The following is a 22,216-nucleotide window of genomic DNA, read 5'->3' on the forward strand; positions in this document are numbered from 1 at the left end:
TCACTAGTTACTGGGTATACAAGGACAAAAAATGGTATTTAAATGATAATTGATTAAAAGAAGTGCAATAAGAGATATTGTTTTTAAAGGTAATTTTATTTCATTAAATATTATATTAAAAATTTAAACATTCTTATTAAGATTTTAGTTCCAAATTCTTTTCTTCCCTCTCACCCTTCCCCTTCCCCTGAGAAAGCAAGCAATATGATATCAATTACACATGTGGAGTCACATAAAAGATATTTCCATGTTAGTCATGTAGCAAAAGAAAACAAATAAAAATGAAACAAGAAAAATAAAGTGAAAAATGCTTCAAACTATACTCGGAATTCATTAGTTCCCTCTCTGGAAGTGGATAACATTTTTCATCATTGATCCTTTGAAATTATGTTAGATCATTGTCTTGATCAGACTAGCTGAGTCTTCCACAGTTGATCATCATTACAATATTGCTGTGACTGGGTACAATGTTCTCCTGGTACTGCTCACTTCACTTCGTATTAGTTCATATAAGTCTTCCCAGGTTTTTTCTGAAACCATCCTGCTCATCATTTCTTATAGAACAATAACATTTCATCACAATTATATACCACAAACTTGTTCAGCCATTCCTCAATTGATGGGCATCCCTTCAATTTCCAATTCTTTGCCACCACAAAAAGAGCCGCTATAATTTTTTTTGGTACAAGTAAGTCCTTTTCTTTTTCTTTTATCTATTTAGGAAACAAATCTAGTAATGGTATTGCCAGGTCAAAGGGTATGCACAATTTTATAGCCCTTTGAACATAGTTACAAATTGTTCTCCAGAATGGTTGAGCTAGTTAATGCATTAGTGACCCCATCCCTTCTAACATTTGTCATTCACTTTCTCTGCCATGTTAGTCAATCTGATAGGTATGAGGTGGTATCTCAGAGATGTTTTAATTTGTATTTCTCTAGTCAATAGTGATTTGGAACATTTTTCATATATTTATAGCTTTGGTTTCTTCTTCTGAAAATTGCCTGTTTGTATCCTTTGACCACATCAGTTGGGTCATTGTTCTTCTTTTTACAAATTTGGCTCAGTTCCCTACATATCTGTGAAATGAGGTCTTTATCAGAGAAACTTGATCTAAATTTTCCCCAGTTTCTTGCTTTCCTTATAATTTTGACTACATTAGTTTCATTTGTGCAAAACCTTTTTAATTTCATGTAATTTAAATTAAACAAAAGATCATTAAGGAAATGTATGATTGAAAAAGAAGATGGGTGAGTAGTGCAGTGAAAGTCATGAATGGCAGGTACAGAGCCCAGTGTTGCTCTGGTAATCATGCAAGGTTGAACAAATATCCTAGATGCAGGCCTCCAGCAAGTTGTGTGGGTCATTTGTGGATAATTTAGGGGAGAACACTGGTAATAATCATATATGATAACAAGGTATGCTCTCTATGGATTGCTCTCTATGCCAGGGTAAAGACTATCTCTATGGATGATATCATGGATGTGTTGAAAAATTAAGGTAAAAGAATTTTTGGTCTGGGCTTTGGATTTCACTGGTGTAGGGAAAGTCCTGGGTTGGCAAATCCCTATACCAATGCAGACTGATGGAGTTTTACAATTCATAGTACTAGAGAGTGGTTTAGGGACACTAAGAGGTTAAGCGATTTACCCACTGTCATGCAGCTAGTATTTTTCAGAGGTAGACACTGAACACAGGAGTCCCGTTGATTCCAAAGTCAGTGATCACTGCACTACCCCCACAATTCTTGCATTGTAGCATGTATGCTAGCAACCAATTCACAAAGTTTAATAGATACTTACTGACTGAATTGAATTCATGGTGGACCTGAGGTGCATTGAATGAATACATTTTTTCAGTTCAATTCAATTTAATACATTTATTATTATTAAGAAGTCTGTAACATTTTACCCATGATGGCTTCCTCATTTTACAGATGCAGAAACTGAGGCACTTTGCACAAAGTCACATAGATAGTATCTGAAGCAGGCTTTGAGCCCAGATGTTCCTGACTCCAGTTCTAGCAGCCTCTCTACCACTCCACATCACTGAAGCTGAACTATCAGAATCCCTGAGGACAGCTGATCACCCTCATATCAAGTTGATGGTAGTGAAGAAGAGGAATGTCAGGCAGAGTCCGCCATATATCCCACGTTATGGGAGACCAGATTTCAAGGCATTCAGAGGAAGGATAGCTAGTTTCTGATGGTCTTTAATTCTGTAGGGAAAGCTTACCCCTAATGTGATGGGAAACACTTAAGACTGAAATTTGGGAGGCACAGAAAGGAATTATTCCAAGCAGGAACAGAAAAGGAAGCCACATTAGGAGACCAACGTGACAGCACTGAGAAGTCATTAATGAACTATAATTTTCCAAAGACATGTACAGATGTAAGGGAAGGTAGCTGAGGATGACTACAAAACAGCACAGCACAGTCTTGTAAGAAATGTGTTGGGAGTGAGTGGAAGCTGGTGAGGAATGCTAAGGGCAATAACAGGGGTTGGATTTTTTTTTTAAATTTTAAAGCCATGTTGGGCAGAAGAGGAGTTAAAATGGAATAGGATTGCTGCTCAGGGTGAGTGGAGTGAAGACAACAACCAGGGCCCAACAATAGGCCAACTGCTCAACCCCTCATTTATTTCAGTTTTCTTTCCCAAGGACAATGATCTGTGGCCTAGGACAGAGCAAAAGCGGCTAACAGGCAGTTAAATCCCAGGAAAGCAGAGGACCTAGACGGTACCTAGCTCCCTCAATGGCTTCAAGTCAAAAGGCCCAGACAAGGATCATGGGATCATAGATTTAGAGCAGGAAGGAACCTTAGAGGCCATCTCATCCAACCCCTTCACTTTAGGGATGTGCTAACTGAGGCCCAGAGCCCTCAGATGATCTATTCAGGTTCAGTCACTCAGCCATCGAGCACTTACTATGCGCTAGGTACTGTATTAGGTTCTAGAGATAACTGAAGTTTAAAAAAAAGACCCAACTCTAAAGAAGCTCACGCTGTAATGGGGGAGAGAGGATTTGAAACCCCATAATACATCCTCAGGACCTAAAACTGGCAGATGTGATTGACAAGCTGCTGTTAGTGATCATCATTGAATAAATGATAAATAAAATTGAATGAATAATTGCATTAATTAATTAATGATAATGAATGAATGAATAAAATTGAATATTGAATAAAAAAGATTTTTAGAATTAGAATTTTTAGAATTGATATTCAGGGGAAAAGATTCCTCTCTCTGTATGTCTCTTTGCCTCTCTGTCTGTATCATCCTCTCTACCTCCACCAATGGAAAAAAATAGAAAATAAAAATACTCATTATAAATATTCCTAGTCAAGCAAAATAAATTCCTGCATTGGCCATGTTCAAAATATCCGTGTCTCATTCTGCACCCTAACTATCAGCCACCCTTCTGTCAGGAGGTGGTAGAATGCTTCATTATTGGTCCTCTGGAATTGTGGTTGATCAGAGTTCCTAAGGCTTTCAAAATTGTTTATAATTATTCCAGTGTAGTTATTATATAAATTGTTCTCTCTGTTCTGTCAGTGATCTTTGAAAGAACTTCGAACAGAGGCCCACAGAAGCTGTTCTATGTCTTCTGATGGTACTTTATTTAATAACTTTGAAGAGTTAATATAGACAGATTCCAGATGGTCCACTTTGTAGCAGCCCAGGTGAACATTGAATGTCATAAAATCTCCCAAAGTATTTGTCTGCAGGGGCTGGTGGCCCAGCCCTTCTGATTTTCCACTGTGGTCTGATGACCTTTCTCTTTCTCCAGGGGGGCCTTCTGCCTCAAGGTCCAAGGCGACAGAATTTCAGTCTGAGAGGACCTCAGCAACCATCTGGTCCAACCCATAAACTAAAGGAATCTCTGTTATGATATACCTGATAGATGTTCATCCAACCTCAGCTTGATAACCTCCAAAGAGAGGACAGCTTCCAGTTCTCGGGGCAGGGAATTCTATTCGGGATCAGTGATAATTGTGAGTAACTTTTCTTTTGATGTGAAATCTTAATTTGCCCCTGTGTAACTTCTACTCAATGTTCCTGGTTTTGCTCTCTAGGGCCAAACAGAACAAATCTAATCCCTCTTGCACGTGGCAGTCCTTTGAACACTTGAAGGCAGCTCTCATGTCTCCAAGTTTCCATTTCTCCAGGATATGCACGCCCAGTGATTTCAACAGCTCCCCATACACAAAGGATTGAAAGTCTTTTGCTGCCCTGGTTGCCCTCCCCTGGACTCTCCAGATTATCCACGTCCTTAAACTTTGGCACCCAAAACTAAACACAAGTCTCCCGACAAGGTCTGAGGAGCGTAGAACACGGTGGGACTCCCGACGAGATCTGGGGAGGGTAGAACACGGTGGGACTTATTTCTGGAAGTTTTGTCTTTCAATGTAGCCTCAGGTCACAGTAGGATCTTTTATTTTGGCTGCAGCGTTCAACTACTGACTCATATTTATCTTACAACCTCCTAAAGCCCTCAGATCTCCCCCCACACACTTCTCTCTTTCAGATGTTGCCTCTTCATACAACCAAGAATTCTTGGTTGTAGGCAGAGGAGCACCCCAGTCTGTGGCTCTTATTAGATTGGACTGGGTATGCCAACCAGCTCTGGTACTTGGATAGCACCATTTGCACTTAGCAGACAAAAACCATTTCTGCTTTACAGAAGCGTAAGTAGGGATCCCAGGTATTGTTGGCTGGATCCTATTTCTGAAATTGAGAAGAGAATCTGGTATTCTTATGTGGTCCCTTTCAGTGAATATTTTTAGTTGTTTTCAGTAGTATTCTACTTTTTGACACTGTTTGGAGTTTTCTTGGTAAAGATCCTAAAGCAGTTTGCCATTTCCTTCTCCAGCTCATTCGACAGATGAGGAAACTGAGGCAAATATAGTCAAGTGATTTGACCAGGGTCACACAGCTAATAAGTCTCTGAGGCCAGACAAACTCAAGAAGATGAATCTTCCTGACTCCAGGCCTGGCATTCCATCTACTGAACAACCTAGCTGCCCTTCCAGTAAATTGATAAGAACATTTGGCAAGGGGGTTTGAATCAGGCATGCTTCCTCATTTAGATGTAACATCTTCCACTGGCCCTGTAACATTTTCAGTGTATTTAGCAAGGCCTTATTTTACCCATAGTAAAGTCTAGAGAAAAGAGGCATGGAGGTTATGAGCATAGCCTTGCAACAGATGGAGAGCATAGGCCCTGGTCTTGGGAGCAGATGGTCAGTGGAATATCTTTCTATAGGATATGGAATTTTCTGGTCGTTGTTTATCTCTCTAGTTCAAGCTGATACAAATGTTTATGATGCTGGGGGTTTGTGCTAGTCCATAACTGTACTGCTGTAGGTATCCTACAATGATCCGTTCCTCATTCCTTTGGGTTAAAATAGATTGTGACCTTGGTAGATGGGTCAGGAAGTCTCCCTACATGTTATACCTGGAACTTCTGTCAGTGGCCTGGCAGTGTGGAAATCTGCCCAGTATCACTCTCTATTTTCTCGGATCTTGACTCTCAACCTCTCTGCTGCTACTAATGTGCTATGTGACCTTAGGTAAATCTTTTCTCCATTCTGGTCCTGTTTCCTTTCCTGTAAAATGGCATGGCTCGACTAGAAGATCACTAAGATTTAACATTTGTCCCTGTATTTCTCTAAACCCCAGTTACCTTAACCTATAAAGTGTGGGAACTATTAATCTACATAACGGAGGAAATATGAAAATCTAATTCAATTTGTAAGAGGTTTTAATTACACCATAGTGGATAGTCAGGAATATCTGGGCTTACTTCTTGTCTTTGACACATTCCAGTTGTGTGAGCACTGGCAATTCACTAAGCTTTCAAGTGCCTCAAATAAGTCTCTAACACTATGAATTACAATTAAGTAGCAAATTGTCAGGTCACATCAGTAGAGATTAGTGGATGGATTTTCCAGTACAGTGTTCTGTATCCTGATGAACTCACAGACCCTGATCCTCCCCCATTTCCCCACTAAGTCAAAACACTATAATGACAGATAAATATTATCTATAGCCACCACCACCATTATTGCCATCATTAATGTTGTTCTAATAATTGCATTAAAAATTTGGAAGTTCTATTTCTTTTAGAAGTTTTTGGAAGGTTTATTCCAGCACTGCTATGCATCTTTCCAAATTTTCCCCATGGTTTGTCACATCCATTTTAGCCAAGATCTTGCCTTTCTGTTTAAGGAAGGAGACAGATTACTCTTTGCCTAGATGCTTCTCTGGACCAAGCCATCAAAACACAAGGCCTGAATCATGAGCAACTCTTTCTCATGAATTTCAGTGCATCTTTGACTTCCTTGTTTCTCAGGCTGTAGATCAGGGGGTTTAGCATGGGTATGATGATGCCATAGAAGATGGAGGCTACCTTGTCATTTTCCTCAGATTCACTGGAAGAAGGATGCAAATACATGTAAGAGAGAGTCGCATATAAAATGGTCACAGCTGTCAGATGGGAAGCACAGGTGGAGAAGGCTTTGTGTCTCCCTGAAGCAGAGTGCATTTTCAAGATGGCAGCCAGGATGTATACATAGGAGAAGAAAATGACCAGCGAAGTGCTGGTTAGGTTGAAGCCTATGTTGACCATTAACAACATGACATTCATGTCAATATTGGAACAAGAAAGGGCCAGGACTGGGGGAACATCACAAAAAAAGTGATTGACTTTACTGGAATTACAGAAAGATTGCAAAGAAAGCAAAGAGACATGTAGAGTGGCAGTCAGGGATCCCATGAAATAGGAAACAGAGACCAGATGGATGCAGACCCTTCGGGACATGACCATTGGATAACGCAGTGGGTAACAGATGGCCACATAACGATCTATGGCCATGGTTGCAAGGAGATAAACCTCAGTGGTGGCAAAGAGACCATAAATATGTAATTGTATCAGACACCCTGAGAACGAGATAGACTTGTGAGACACAAGGAAATTTACTAACATCTTGGGAGTGATAGCCGAGGTATAACACAGGTCAACAAAGGACAGGTGTTGGAGGAAAAAATACATGGGGGTATGAAGGTGGGAATCAATACTGATGAGGAGGATCATGCCAGCATTGCCTATTAGAGTCATTGCATAGATGATGAGGAACCCAAGGAAGAGGGCATATTGAACCTCTTGCTGAACAAAAAATCCCAGCAGAATGAATTCAGTCACCACAGTGCTGTTTGCTTGTGTCATGGCTATCATGTCATCTGCAGATGAAAGAGAGAGAATAGACCAAGGTAAGATTGCTGTTACTCAGATTTAGGAATAAAATGCCCTCCAGTTTTATGTTGATGTTTTCTATCTTTCCAAAATCTAATTTTGTTGATGTCATTAATATATATATGTATATACACACACGCGTGTGTGTGTATGCCTTTATTTCCAAATATATCCATTCTCCCATCCCCTATCCAATAAACTATCCTTTATAATAGTTAGATAAAAAAGGAAAAACGGTTTAACAAAACTACTCGATATATCAACCATGTCTGACAATGCAATAACATTTTTTTCTCCTCCTTATCAGCTTGGCTTAAGTTTAATTACAACACATTGGGCACTTAGGTCTTGTAGAGCAGTGAATAGAACTCAGGATGAACAGTTACAACACCTGAGTTCAAATCTTGTCTCATAGTCATTACCTGAATGACCAGAGGAAAATTATTTAAACTGAGAGAGCAATTCCTACATCTGTGAAATGGGAATAATAATGCCTCGTAGAGGTATGTTCTTAAGAATATATTCTGTAAACCTTAAAGGGTTATATAAATATCCATTTTTTTTCCTTTAAAAGTACTTTGTACTTAATTTGGGTTGGATGCCACTGAGTACACAATGTTTCCTGAACCATGACCCAATAGCCAGGACAGATTTATTATGAGTTTGGTTAAATGAGAAATTTAGAATAATAGAACTTTTCACTAAGCTTTTACTTTTTCTATAAAACTGAACTCTTTGAATCTCCAGGGCTTAGACAGTGCCTGGATCATAGGAAATGATTAATAAATACTTGTTGACCGAACAAATCAATATCTATATTTGAAAAGGTGAACTACAGTAAAGTTCAGAGCAAGACTTAAAGAAATACAAATGGCTAGGTACAATTATAGCTATGCTCAATATTCTTTAACTATTCAAATCAGCACTTGATCCATCGCTTTTTATTTCTGTGACAGATGAAAAATTGATCTTTAATGTTATAACTAAGAGGAAGAGGTTTTTTGGAATTTGTTCATGATTCTGATATGCTTCAGGACTTTTGAGCAGCTACACGTCAGAAGTCCTTGGAGCACCTAGTATAGTACTTTGTTCATATCAAATGCTTAGCAAATCTTCACCACTTTGAGTTCTATTTAGATATTACAAGTCCCTTCACTTTTTAAATATTGACTAATTGGTAAGCATACAAGCATTTCTTTGTCGTAGATTTATTATTTTCATAAGTTTTTGTAATCTTTTTATGGTCTGGTTGATGAGATACTCTACCTTCTCTGCAGGGGGTGTGCAGTTACTGGAATCCTGAACCCACTCTAGAACTTAACTTTCTCACAAACACATTTAGGTGGACCACAACCTGTTATTTAAACAGAATTATAAAATATTTTCTTGACATGTAAACTCAGGGAAGCAGCTGAGGATTGTAAGGGAGGCAGCATGGGACAATCAAATGAAGAGTGCATTTGGAGCCAGGAGACCTGGGTGCAAATGCTGGGAATGCTCTCCTTCCTGCCCGGGAATCATTAGATAAGTATTTTTTCTCTAGAATTCAGTTTTTTAATCTTTTAAGTATATGTAGGTCAGACAAGTTTATTTCTAAGATCCTGCCTTAGTTTCGTGGCACAGTGGATAGAGGGCTGGGCCCAGAGTCAGGAAGACTTGAGTTGAAATCTAGCTTCAGACATTTAGTAGTTGTGTGACACTGGTCAAGTGACTTCACCTCTGACTCAGTTTCCCCATTTGTTAAGTGGGGACGCCAAAGTTGTTGTGAAAATCAAGTGAGATCACATAAGAAAGTGCTTAGCACAGTGCCTGACATACAGCAGGTGCTTAATAAATGCTTGTTCCCTTTCCCCTTCCCTTCTAAATCTCATTATTTAGTGAACTTATTGCTTCTTCAGGTGTTTTCCTCCCTCCTCTATGAAAGCCTTATAAGGCCTGATATGCCTAAGTCTGATCCTTAATCTAAGGAGAGACAATCAGATCCAGAAGTTCCGTACTTGCCTGGGCAGCTGAGACAGTATTTGTCAGAGATGTCAGGATTCTGAGAATAGACTAGACGATGTTAACCATACCCCTGAACTTTAGTCCTATTGTGACTTTTCAGATGGATGATGCTGAAGACACCTTGTAACTAATACACTATGCATTATGCATTGAAATGAGGGCTGCTTCCTTCACAATAGTCCACTTAAGAAGAGATACACTTATTCCATCCTACAATTCTTTGCTTAGTATGTGGAGTTAGGCTTCTAGATCAGAAGAGCTTTCAGTACCTGTGCACTGGTAATGATAACATCGAGAAGTGGCAAATATTCTTTCTGCTATTTCCAGTTTAATTTTTGGAATCATCCAAAAGTCTTTTAAAGTCAGTTGTGGTAAATAATTTAGGGGATGAAAAAACAGAGAATCTGGATAAAAATGAGAGTATAAAACTGCAAAGCATATCTTCTTGTACTTGGTAGCTTGGCTCTTAAAGGTGGCTTCCAGATGTGATACGAGACCATGGGGGAGTGGTGGTGGTAATAAAGTAGATAAGAGTCCAGTCCCCCAGTGACTGCTCTGAAGGTGAAGTTAAATTTAAAATAAAAAAAATTCCATTTCTCTGGTGATATGCCTTATGGAGTAGACAGCCATTGAATCTCAAGAAGATAGGGATGTGGGCATTGTGTGGGCTTCATAAGGATCTCTTGAATTGAATAGAGTGAGAGAAGATGAGTGTCAAAGGATATTTGGGTTCAGAGTATCATGGAATGTTAAAGCTAGAAGGTTCCAAAGAAATTGAGTGTGTGGGTTAGAGATGGAAGGGATCTTAGAACACACAAAATCAGACCTGAGAGAAAGGACTTCAAACACAGAACATGCAATATTAGAATGGGAAGGTGCCTTAAAAATAACCCTTAGCATTATAGATGAGAAAACGGAGGTCTGGTGCAGGCAAATGATTTGTCCAAAGTCATGCTAAAGTTGATTTTCCTTCTAGCCCTGAAGAGTTGGAACTGGGTGCTGGGTTTCCTGTATCTGGACCAGCACTCTTTGAATTATCCCCTGAACCTTGCTTAGGGGCAGCTAGGTGGCACAGTGGATAGAATGCTGGAGAAGGAAATGGCAAACCAGTCCAGTATCTTTACCAAGAAAATCCTAAATGGGGTTACAAAGAGTCAGCCATGACTGAAAAAGGGGTGACCAACAACCTCTTGCTTAGGGGATGTGTAAACTAACACTAGAAATGGGATTCTAGCATTAGCTTCAGGGATATTTCTCCCCATTCTCTTTCAATAGCATTTTCTTAAACAAAAGTGTACATAAACTGAAGGTCAGAGAGGCTAACTAACTTACCCAGTGTAACCTGTAGCTTCCAGAAAAATGAGGGATGGATCTGGAGTCAATGTCTCAGAGTAGCATAGATCCAAGCAGGAAGGCACTTTATGGCTCGATAATGCTCCCTTTTCATTTTACAGGTGTGGAAACAGGCCAAGAGCTCTAACTTGGGTGGGGTCTGGAACACTGACTCAGGGCACTGGAATCTGATGTGGTTTTGGGTGGAGCAGGCTTCCTGCCCAAGTCAGTGAGCCTAGAGCCTTGTTGTCTTCTGTACACCTGGCTCCTCAGTATTAGCTGTTCCCTAAATATCCCTGATCTTTCTCCCATCCCATGGACCGCACTCAATGATCAGAATGCTAGTCCACCACCACCACAAGTCCCTTCCTGATGACTGTATTCATGCTCAGATCACCACCTGCTATCACTCCAGATCCCGGCCTTTCCTACTCCCCTGTTAATTTTTGTCACTCTTTTTGCCCAACGTTGAAGACTTCCTAGTTATCAATCTGCCCAGAGCGATCAGCACTTATCCAGAATCATATTGAATCTCCGTTCCTTTTGCTTCCAAATCTGTCTCTCCTCCTGCAATCCTTGTTTCTGTTGATGGCATCCTGGTGCTGCCCATCACCCAGTGTCCTCTGTGAGTCTCCATTTCCCTCATCCAGAGTGTCCAGTAAATCGCCAACTCCTGCCAATTGTAGTGTTAAACCACCTTGTATCTGTTACCTCTTCTGTCTCCTCACATAGCCATCCCACTAGGCCTTGAGCACCTCTATCCCCAGACTATTAAAGTAACCTCATAATGATGTTCTCTGCTTCTCCCTTTATCAATCCATCCTCTACCCAGCTGTCAAAATAATCTGCCTCAGGCACAGGTCTCACAGTGCCACTCGTCCTCAAAAGCATCCTGTAGCTCCTTATTACCCAGAGTGTAAAATACAGACTCTACTGTCTGACATACAAGGCTCTGGCTCCAACAAGCATTTCCACCCCACCTTTTTCCCCATTACTCCCCATCACAGACTCTACATTCCAGCCACACTGGACTGCTAGCTTTTCTCCAAACTGAATGTGAAACTCCCACCCCTACTCCACGCATCTGAGCAAGCCCACAAGCCTATGGGGTTTATAATGCACCTGCCCCTTGCCTCACCTTTCTGAATCTTTCTGTTCCTTAAAGAATTAGCTCCTGCACCACTCTCTGCTTTGATATCCCCAAATGAAAGCACTTTCCTTGTCCTTAAATTTTCCCAGAACACTTTTGATCTCTGCTTTGCCTTCAGTTACACCCAATGCCTACATACTTATCTTTATATGTGGCTTGCCCCCAAGTCACCTCCATGATAGCTGCATGCACACTGGGTAAAGTTAAGGACTGTGTGTTCTCAGTCTTGATCTCCCCACACAAGGCACCACACTTTGCATATGCTAGGCTATAGGAACATAGACTCAGAGACAGAAAGGGCCTTAGATTTCATTTAGGACGGCCCCAATCGGTCACTCGATAAAACTTATTAATTTGAATGAATCTTTTTGTGCATCAGTTTCTTTCTCTTAAAATGAAGTGGATAGAGTTCCATTTCAGTACCCCATCCTGAGATCTCTAACCTTTGGAGATGATCTATCATTTTCCTGTCCCATCTCTTGTTAACTAAGGAATGGCAGACTGGTTTTTGAGCTCACCCAATTAGGTGATTCTCCTATACCCTTTGTATTGATGTTTTTCTGGATGTGAGAAAATTCTGCCCAGATATGGAAGCAGCCCCTCTGTTTCTCTCACCCTGATCCTTCAGGCTTGGTTTCTTCCCCAAAGACTCTGAAGGAGGCACTTTTCTTTGGGAACCGTGGAGGATTTTCTTTACTTCAGGGAAAGTAATCTCACTTTGGATTCCCTTGTTTCCATCGGGTCCAAGCTTCTTAATATGGCATCTCTGTAAGGTTCCAAGAATGAGGGCACATAAACCAGTGCGATAGCATTGGGAGCTACTCTCCTGGGTGTTTCTGGCTCAGGGGGATGGAGAAAGCTCAAAAGAAATAATGCTTATTAGCTGTTTTTCTGCTAACATAGCTTTGCTTCCCGTAAGAGTATTGTTTTCTAATTACTTAGGGATTTTTCAGGATTTTGGCATTATAATTAAGAATCGTTAAAATTTGCACAGCAAATTCCTGATTATAACCCTGAGGTACTACTAGCATTGCCATTTTCATTTTACATACAGGTAAACTGAGGTTTTCAGAGGCTAATAGTCATACAAGTAGTAACTAATTGGTATATCAACCAACAAGCATTTATTAAGCACCTACTACATATCATACTACATACACACTAATAATTGTCAGTCAAAATCGAGTGTCAGATGATGGGGGAGTAGTGAATAGAATGCCAGCTCTGGAGTGAGGAAAACCTAAGGTCGAATTCTGCTTCAGAGACCTGTTATTTTTGTGATTCTAGGCAGTCGCAACCTCTTTCAGCCTCAGTTTTCTTACGTGTTAAAGGGAGCATAATAATAGCTCTTACCTCATGAAAGACATTATTTTACTATTGTGTTAATAATAAGTTATTAAATTGGCATCCGGGCTTCTTACCTTTATTTCCTCACTTAAGGCCCAGACCCCGCAAAACATCAGTCCCTGAAGGACTTGACTGATTTATGAGATTGCCCTAGTCCCCAAGGAACATGCTCTTCAATTTCCAGTGGGAACCCACCCAACTAGGGTACGTAACTTCTGTTTGAGTATCAACAGAATCCAGTCTGGGCAAGTCCTTGGGACCCTGGGAAAGGAACCCCTGTCCTTGTATTCTCCAATAGAGTTTAGGGTGACCCAGCTCATGAAGGAGAAAACCAGTCAGGGTGGTCTGGGTGGAGATGGATTTTCCTATCCAGATTACTAGAGGCAGCTGAGTTTCATAATCCTGTCACATTCTCAGCAGGAGGAGCTGAAGACTTTTAGCCCACCTGTTCATGAAATGCCCACCAATCAAGGTGGATTTTCACTTGTCAGGGTCATTCTCTTTCACACAAATATTTAAGATTCTCAGGCTCTCCATAGATTTGTCTTTTGTTACTGAGAGAAACTGCTGACCATCAACTTATCGATTGATGTATAGCCTAATTAATAAATTGATTATTAATTACTCAGAAATTCTGTCTTTTTTGGATTTTTCATTCATCATACTCATGAGGTTATTGTGATATATGATATGATATATGTTATGATATATATGATAAATGTGAAATGGTTTTCAAACTTTAAGTCCCTGTATCAATGGTAGCTATTATTATTAGCATACATTTATTTAAAGAAAATATAAGTGTAACAGGGGTCTGGCATATGTAAAGTATGTCTTGTATGGAATCCATACATATTTCGATGCTGAGGAAATGCTTTTGGGCAAATCATGAAGACGTGGAGAATTTGAGGAGTATGTGTGGAGATTTTGTAACTGGTTCTGGTCTGTTAACCACATAATTAACATGGACAACTAGTTGGAGTAGTGAATAGATCTCTGGGCCTAGAATCAGGAAGACCTGAATACAAATCAGGCCTTAGACACTGGCAATGTGACTCTGGGCAAGTCACTTTACCTCTGTATGCCTCAGTTTCTTTCTCTGTAAGATAGGAATAGCATTTACCTCCCAGGGTTGTGGTAAGGAGCAAATGAGATAATAATTGTGAAGTGCTTAGCACAGTGCCTGGCACATAGTAAGTGCTATATAAATTTTAGCTATGATTAGGAGGAACCTTTATTTATTGGCTACATAGTTCAAACTGGTGCCATCTTCAAAAGATCTAAGTTAGCTTCATCCTACTAGCTTCACCTCACCATCTTCAGTTGCACTCTTAAGGGGTCTTAGTGCCTTCTTAACTAATAGTATCTGGTGAGAGATAATGCTGTAGGAGGAGAGACCTTGGGGTCTTCTCCATGAAAGGGTCTTGGTTCTTGACCTCTGTGTTTGTTATTTCCATTTTAAGTAAAGGATATCAACACTAGAAAGAAATATGTCGGTTGATGAAAAAAAGGGTAATTTTATTTTTAAATAACATGTTAAATTAATAAATAATATTTACAGCAAATGAAACTTATCTCTATTTTCTTTGCCTTATGAATGAAAGGTATACTATGTCAATTGGCATTGCTTTGTCCTTCAAAGTATTTTTAAATTCCTGCCCTTCGAACAATGGAAAAAGGGCAACACAGATGGTATGAGCTTAAGCCAATGAGAGTTAAAAAGAAATTCCACCTACCCCTTAGAATATCCTAGAATGTTGATGGGGCAAATAGATCTAGCCTGGAGGGTAAGGAGAGAGAGAGAGAGATTGACACACACACACACACACACACAGAGACAGAGAGAGAGAGAGAGAGAGAGAGAGAGAGAGAGAGAGAGAGAGACAGAGAGACAGAGATAGAGAGACAGAGAGACAGAGACAGAGAGACAGAGAGAGACAGAGACAGAGAGACAGAGACAGAGAGAAAGAGAGACAAAGATAGAGAGACAGAGAGACAGAGACAGAGAGAGAGAGAGAGAGAGAGACAGAGACAGAGACAGAGACAGAGACAGAGACAGACAGAGAGACAGAGACAGAGAGACAGAGACAGAGATAGAGAGACAGAGACAGAGACAGAGAATAGCACTCTGAATAAAGATCTACCCTTGGTGGTATCCTAGTGATCAGACAAATCTTATGTTGTGAAAGGTGGTTAATATAGGGTGTACAGTCAGGGAGATCAATAGAACAAAAAGCTATGAAGAAAGGAACAAATTGTACATTCAATAGAGCTCCTGGATAGATACCTCAGATAGTCTCCTTTGTTTTTTCCTCCTTATTAATAATTTGAAAATTAGAACTATGGCAGAGAACTGGGGGGATCCAGGTATTGCCCAGATGAATTCTCAGTAGCTCAGGTCTAGCTTGGATGTCATTCAGTTAAACATTAGGAGTTTGATTAATTAAACCCATCCTAATTTCAGGACACATATCTCCTAGAAGGCTGCATGTTTTGAAGAGTAAGGGGAGCTCACATGACATTAGCTATCAAAAAGATGAGAATAAAATGCGGCACCTATGTTCTGAGATCTAGTGAATGTACAATTTCTGTCCTGAAGGGAAGCCACAACACTCTCTACCATGCCTCCTAGTTCACATGCCGAATGGAAGTGACGATGCTTACTTCAGTGCTCCTAGTTCTTAGGCTGACATCTTTCTGTGAGTGAACTATATATTTCTCCTGTTGTGTTTTAGAAGTAGATTGGTTAATAGGGAGTGAATAGTAATACTACTTGAGGGATACTTAGTTGGGAGTGTGTGTATGGGGGAGGAATATAAGTTATTAATTTAATTGCCTTGATTGGCCATATCATCTGTTTTCCTTAAGTTCTTTTCAGTGATGATTTTGTGTGTTGAACTGGTTTGTCATATGAAAGACTAAATTAGAGCTTCAGTCAAAGGCTTGAATATATATTGACCCCGAACACTACTATAAACCCAGGAAATAGTGAGAGGTCCAAGAATTGTGTAGGGATCCAGGCTGGTGAGTCATCTGGAATTACTAATATATTTTAGAAAATAAAATTTTATGGATATCTTTTGTTTTTCTATGACCTGAATTTTCTGCTTTATCTCTTCTTCCAGAGAGTCATTCCTTATAACAAATAATTTATTTTAAAAAGGAAAAAAGAAGATGAGAATAGATTGGCAAAACCAATTGATACTTAGAAAACAAATCTAACAACATAGTGTCCTACACTGTAAACTTCTGTAAAGGAGGGCTGTAGGGTATTTTCTCTTTATGTGTCTTTGGGGCCAAGCTTACTCTGTAATTTTGCAGCTTTCACTTTTGATTATTTTGTGATTTTTCTTTCTATTTACATTGTTGTGCTCGTTATGTATATTGTCTTCTTGGCTCTACTTAGTTCACCCTGCACCAGTTCATACAAATCTTCCTATGCTTCTCTGTATTCATCACACACATCATTTCTTACTTAATAATAATATTCTATTACATTTATGTACTAGCCATTCCTCAATTGATGGGCATCTACTTTGTTACCAGTTCTTTGCCATACCAAAAGGTGCAGCTACAAATATCTAGGTATATATATATATATATATATATATATATATATATATATATATATATATATATATATATATATATATGTCCTTTCTTTTTATTACTGATCTTCTTGAGATCTATGCCTAAGAGTGGAGAACATTTCATGTAAAAATTCGGCATGATAAAAGACAAAAATGGAAGGGAGTTAACAGAAGCAGAAGACATGGCAAGAATACACAAAGAGAAGTCCATTAGAAAGATCTTCATATGACCGGTAACCATGACGGTGTGGTTGCTGATATCCTGCAGAATGAAGTCCAGTGGGCCTTGGGAAACATTGCTAACGATAAGACAGTGGAGGTGATGGATTTCCAGCTGAGCTATTTGTAAAGCTCATCAGACAGTCAGTTGGTTTTTTTGCTCTTTTTCTTTGGAATGCTTTTTGTTGTTGCCTCCTGTACAATATTGTGAACCTGTGTCCGTAGTTCTTCAGTCACTCTGTCTACCAGATTTAATCCTTTAAATCATATCATCACCTCCACTTCATATTCATAAGGGATGTTTTTTAGCTCATACCTATATGATCTGCTGGTTTTCCCTGCTTTCTTCAATTTCAGTCTGAATTTCTCAATCAGAAGCTCATTATCTGAGCCACAGTCAGCTTCAGGTCTAATTTTAACTGACTGTATAGAAAGCGTCTCCACCTTCGACTGTAAAATATTTAATCAATCTGATTTCTATATTAACCATCTGGTTATGTCTGTTATTCCAATTATCTTTTGATTTCTTGCTGCAGAATTCAAATCCCCTGTGATAAATGTGGCTTTTTTTGAGGGTGTTATTTCTAGAAGATGTTGTAGGCCTTCATAGAACTGATCAACTTCGGCCTCTTTGGCATTAGTGGTTGGAGCACAGACTTGTGTGCTGTTGAATGGTTTGCCTTGAATTTGAACAGGTATTATTCTGTCATCTTTGAGATTATTTCCCAGTACTGTTTTTTTCACCCTTTTATTGACTATGAGAGCTACTCCATTTTTTCTAAGGGATTCTTGCCCACAGAAGTATATGTAATGATCACCTGAATTCAATTCACCCATTCCCATTCATTTAAGTTCACTGACGCTGTTGATGCTTAATCTTTCAATCTCTCATTTGACTACATCGAGCTCACCTTGATTCCTAGATATTACATTCTTGGTTTCTACGCAATATTGATCTTTATAGCATTAGACTTACAAAGATACTGGTATGGTTTTTCCATTGCCTTCTCCAGCTCATTTTACAGAAGAGGAAACTATGGCAAACAGGGTTAAATGACTTGGCCAGGGTGACACAGTTAGTAATTGTCTGAGGCTGGATTTGAGCCCAAATCTTCCTGTCTCTGGGTCCTGTGCTCTGTCCACTTCACCATATAACTGCCCCTCTGTTGCCTTAGGGAGTTTATATTAAATGAACAGTTACGGATACCAACCTAATCACTCTGAGCCCTCTTTGGGAAAATAAGGAGAGGTTTGACATCTATGTTTATTTCTGTATTCTTTGAAGATGAGGCAAAATTCGTTTTCCTGAAAATGTTTGTAAAAATAACCGGCAGAGTGGAATACAGTATCTCTTAATAGACAAACCTTGGTTAGGGAAATGGAGGGAAGAGCAGAGCTTTTCTTGGAGCTTCCCTCTGTTCTTGAAGAGCCGGGTGTCACTGGAGGAGTTAGTCCAAGATGCCTGTAGACCCGACGGCCTTTCTCAGCCCTTCGCTTTTCTACCACAGCTCAGTCCTACCTTATCTTTCTTCTCTCTCCAAATGCCGTCTTTCTTTCTCAGCCTTCGATGGTTGTACTTCGCCTCCATTATCAGAATCTCCAAAGCTCTCTCCTCAGCGCTGAGCTAGCGACTCCTTCTGGACAAGATCCATGGGAAGTGAACAAGTCTATCGGCCAATCGAAAGGGGCTTCCCGTTGATCCTAATTGAAATGTCTTTGACTAATTCAGAGATATCAAGGCCTTTTTATACCTAGTGAACCATCAAAATGCATCTTTGTAAATGCATCGAGGATTAGCGTCTCTAGTCTTGCTTCATGTTGAGTGGCAGGTGGTGGTGACAATTCAATAGCTCATTGAGCCCTCACAATTCATGTCTCTGGGTGGACCGTGCAGCTCTCTGCATGCCGCGAGTGGACACTCTGCCGGTAGTCTGGACCTTGACAGTCAATGTCTCTTGCCATGAGTTAACTTCATTGCCTTGGATAAGTCATTTCCTCTCTTTGGGACTAAGTTCTATCTCTGTAAAATGACATCATCACTAAAATCCCTGCCAGATTTAACCCTCTGTGACCTCCCAGAAACATTTTATTTTTCTTGATATTTCTTTTGTTCATTTTCCTTACCTGTAAAGTGGAGAAAATAATATTATATTGCCTATCTAATAGGGTTATTCAGAAGATCTAAATCAGTCACATAGGAGCTTTTAGGCCATAGTTGGGAGTGAGGAGGATTTGCATTCAAGTCTTATCTTTGACACATTCCAGTTGTGTGACCGTGAAAAAGTCACTAAACCCCTCAGCGTTCCCCAGAAACCGTCTGCCGTACTATTACTGTCACACATGTCACAAGTGGACCTTCTGCATAAGATGAGGTCACTGGAGACAGTTTCTCCTGTGGGAGTTTTCTACATTGATATACTCGGTGTCTTGAGTCCCCCATGCCTTTCAAAAATGTGTAAGCATCTTAGTGATAGATAAAAGAAAGCCAGAACCACTACCATTACCATTATGTCCCTCAATAAGGTTATTATTATAATTATATTAAGAATTTTGAAGATTCTTTGGTCACTTTTTTAGGTTATTAGAAGGTTAATTCTGTTTGGATCTTTGCAACTTTTCCCCTTATTTGTCACAGTCCCCCAAGTTGAGATGTTGCCTATCTATTAAAAAAGGAGGCAGGATAGTATTTGCCTAGATGCTTCTCTGAACTGAGCTGTTGGAAATAGAGGGCCTGAATCATGAGCAACTCTTCCCCAGAATTTTCGCTGCCTCTTTGACAGCCTTATTTCTTAAGCTGTAGATTAGAGGGTTCAGCAAGGGGATCATGATGCCATAAAATACAGAGGCTACTTTATTGTTCTCCTGGGACTCACTGGAAGAAGGTTGTAAATACATGTAAAGAAGAGTCCCGTATAAAATGGTGACAGCTGTCAGGTGGGAGGCACAGGTGGAGAAGGCCTTGTATCTCCCTGTGGCAGAGTGCATCTTCAAGATGGCAGATAGGATGTGTGTGTAGGAGAAGAAGACAACCATCATAGTGGTTGACAGGGTGAGGCCCGAAATGAGAATTAACATCATGACATTAATATTAACACTGGAACAGGAAAGTGCAAGGATTGGTGGGGCATCACAGAAAAAGTGATTGATTATGTTGGAGTTACAGAAGGATAGGGAAAAGAGAAAAGCAACTTGGGTGGATACAGTCACAGAACCCATGCAATAGGATCCAGCCACCAGCTGTATGCAGGCTCTTCGGGACATGATCATTGGATAGCGCAGAGGTTTACAGATGGCCACATACCGATCTATGGCCATGGCAGCCAGAAGGTAACATTCAGTGACGGCAAAGGTTCCATAAACCTCTAACTGTAACACACATCCTGAAAAGGAGATAGATTTGTTGGATACCAGGAAGTTCAGTAACATCTTGGGAGTGATAGCAGAGGTATAACACAGGTCAACAAAGGACAGGTGTTGGAGGAAAAAATACATGGGGGTGTGAAGGCGAGAATCAATATTGATGAGGAGGATCATGCCAGCATTGCCCATTACAGATGTTATGTAGATGATGAGAAACCCAAGGAAAAGGGCATACTGCACCTCTTCCTGAACCAAAAATCCCAGCAGAATGAATTCACTCACTATGGTACCATTTCCCTGTGTCATGGCTAGCATGAGATCTGCAGATGAAAGAGACAAAGGAAAAGACTGAGATAAGATTATAGGCACTTACAAGTGGGAATGAAAATAGCTTTTAGTTTCCTGCTATGACAATTTATTTTAATTTTTAAATTTTTTATTGATATTTCATTTTTATATTAACTTCATTTATGAACATATCCATCATCCCTCCCCTGTCCAATGAGCCTTTTCTTGTAACAAAGATAAATAAGGGAGGGGAGAAGAAGGAAGGAGAATGGGAATAAACATTATATAGTGTTGACTATGTGTCAGACACTGTGCTAAGGAATTCACAAATATTATCTTTTCTGAGAAAGGAAGAGAAAATGGAGAGTGGTCACATTCACCAAGTCCCAACAGCTTTGTGAGGTAGACAGTTATGCAAGGAGGAAGTTGTGCCCTAGCACATCACTCCCTAAGTGGATCAGGAGGCAAGGCAAGGTTCCAGCTGCCTTTTATTCTAGTCAGTCTGGGGAAGCCAAGTCCTTCCCTTGGCATCAGGTCAACCATTCCCATTATTCCTCCCTCTGTGTCCCCTCTTGGCAGATTCCAACACTTCTGGCTTCCCAGTCCTTACACAGATCCCAGATAGTCTAATCTTTTGCCCTACCTCTTTCAGACTGGGAAAACTACACTCCCCAGCCACGCCTGCAGCTGGAATGGGGCCACACCTATAAAGGGACAGAGTCAGACTTTTTAAGGCCTCTCCTAGTTCTAAATCCCACTGTCTTATGCTATTCTTTATTAATTTTTCCCAATTAGCAAGCATTTATTTTCCTTCTCTCCCATACTACTTCTAAAGTAAAGGAAAAAAAAAAGAGACAAACCTCTTTCAACAAATATTCACGACAAAGCAAACCAAATGGCCACATTGTCCATGTCCATATTAATAGTGATAATTAGTATTTATAAAGTGATTTAAGTTTTTCAAAGTTCTTCCCATGCGCTGAGATGATCCGCACAATAACCCTGGGAGGTAGGCGTGATTTTTATCCCCATTTTATAGATGAAGAAGCTGAGGCAGACAAAGGTCAAATGACTTGCCCAGGGTCACACAGTTAATGTCTGAGGCCAGATGTGAACCCCAGCACTCTGCTCACCAGGCTTGCTCACTTCCTTAAATATATTTCTCACCTTGCTGTTCTTGCTTTGGAGCCTGTCTTCTCTGATCTCTAGTCTGTGATTAGGCAATCTTTTTCAGAATCTCTGCCCCATCTGGATACTACAATGGCCTCGGCAACACCCAAGACATTTCTTATGGATTTTGGGATTCTGAGGAGGGATAGTAAATGGACCTTACACCAGAACTACGGGCCTATATAGTGGAGATCTGTAGAGCTTGTCCAGAAATTTTGCTTAGTCATTTCTCAGTCACGTCTGACTCTTTGTGACCCCTTTTGGGGATTTTCTTGGCAGAGACCCTGGAGTGGTTTGCCATTTCCTTCTCCACCTCATTTTACAGATGTGGAAACTGAGACAAACAGGGTTAAGTGACTTGTCCAGGGTCACACAGCTAGTAAGTGTGTTAGGCTAGATTTGAACTCAGGATGATGAATCTTTTTTTTTTTTTTTTTTGAGAGGAAGATGAGTCTTTCTGACTCCAGGCTTGGTGCTCTATCTACTGTCTCCTTGCTGCCCCAGAC

At 40.1% G+C, this 22,216-nt stretch overlaps 2 protein-coding genes across 2 annotated transcripts; both read right to left on the reverse strand.

The window, feature by feature from the left end:
• Positions 1-6,293: 6,293 nt before the first annotated feature.
• On the reverse strand, positions 6,294-7,223 carry LOC118855379 (putative olfactory receptor 5AK3). Its single transcript, XM_036765469.1, has one exon. The coding sequence runs from the start codon at positions 7,221-7,223 to the stop codon at positions 6,294-6,296; it is 930 nt and encodes a 309-aa protein (XP_036621364.1).
• Positions 7,224-19,628: 12,405 nt separating this feature from the next.
• LOC118855380 (olfactory receptor 5AK2-like) lies at positions 19,629-20,558 on the reverse strand. Its single transcript, XM_036765470.1, has one exon. It carries the CDS (start codon positions 20,556-20,558, stop codon positions 19,629-19,631), a length of 930 nt encoding a protein of 309 aa, XP_036621365.1.
• Between the last annotated feature and the right edge of the window lie 1,658 nt (positions 20,559-22,216).

This window comes from Trichosurus vulpecula, chromosome 6 (genome assembly GCF_011100635.1).
Source record: "Trichosurus vulpecula isolate mTriVul1 chromosome 6, mTriVul1.pri, whole genome shotgun sequence".
Lineage (NCBI taxonomy): Eukaryota > Metazoa > Chordata > Mammalia > Diprotodontia > Phalangeridae > Trichosurus > Trichosurus vulpecula.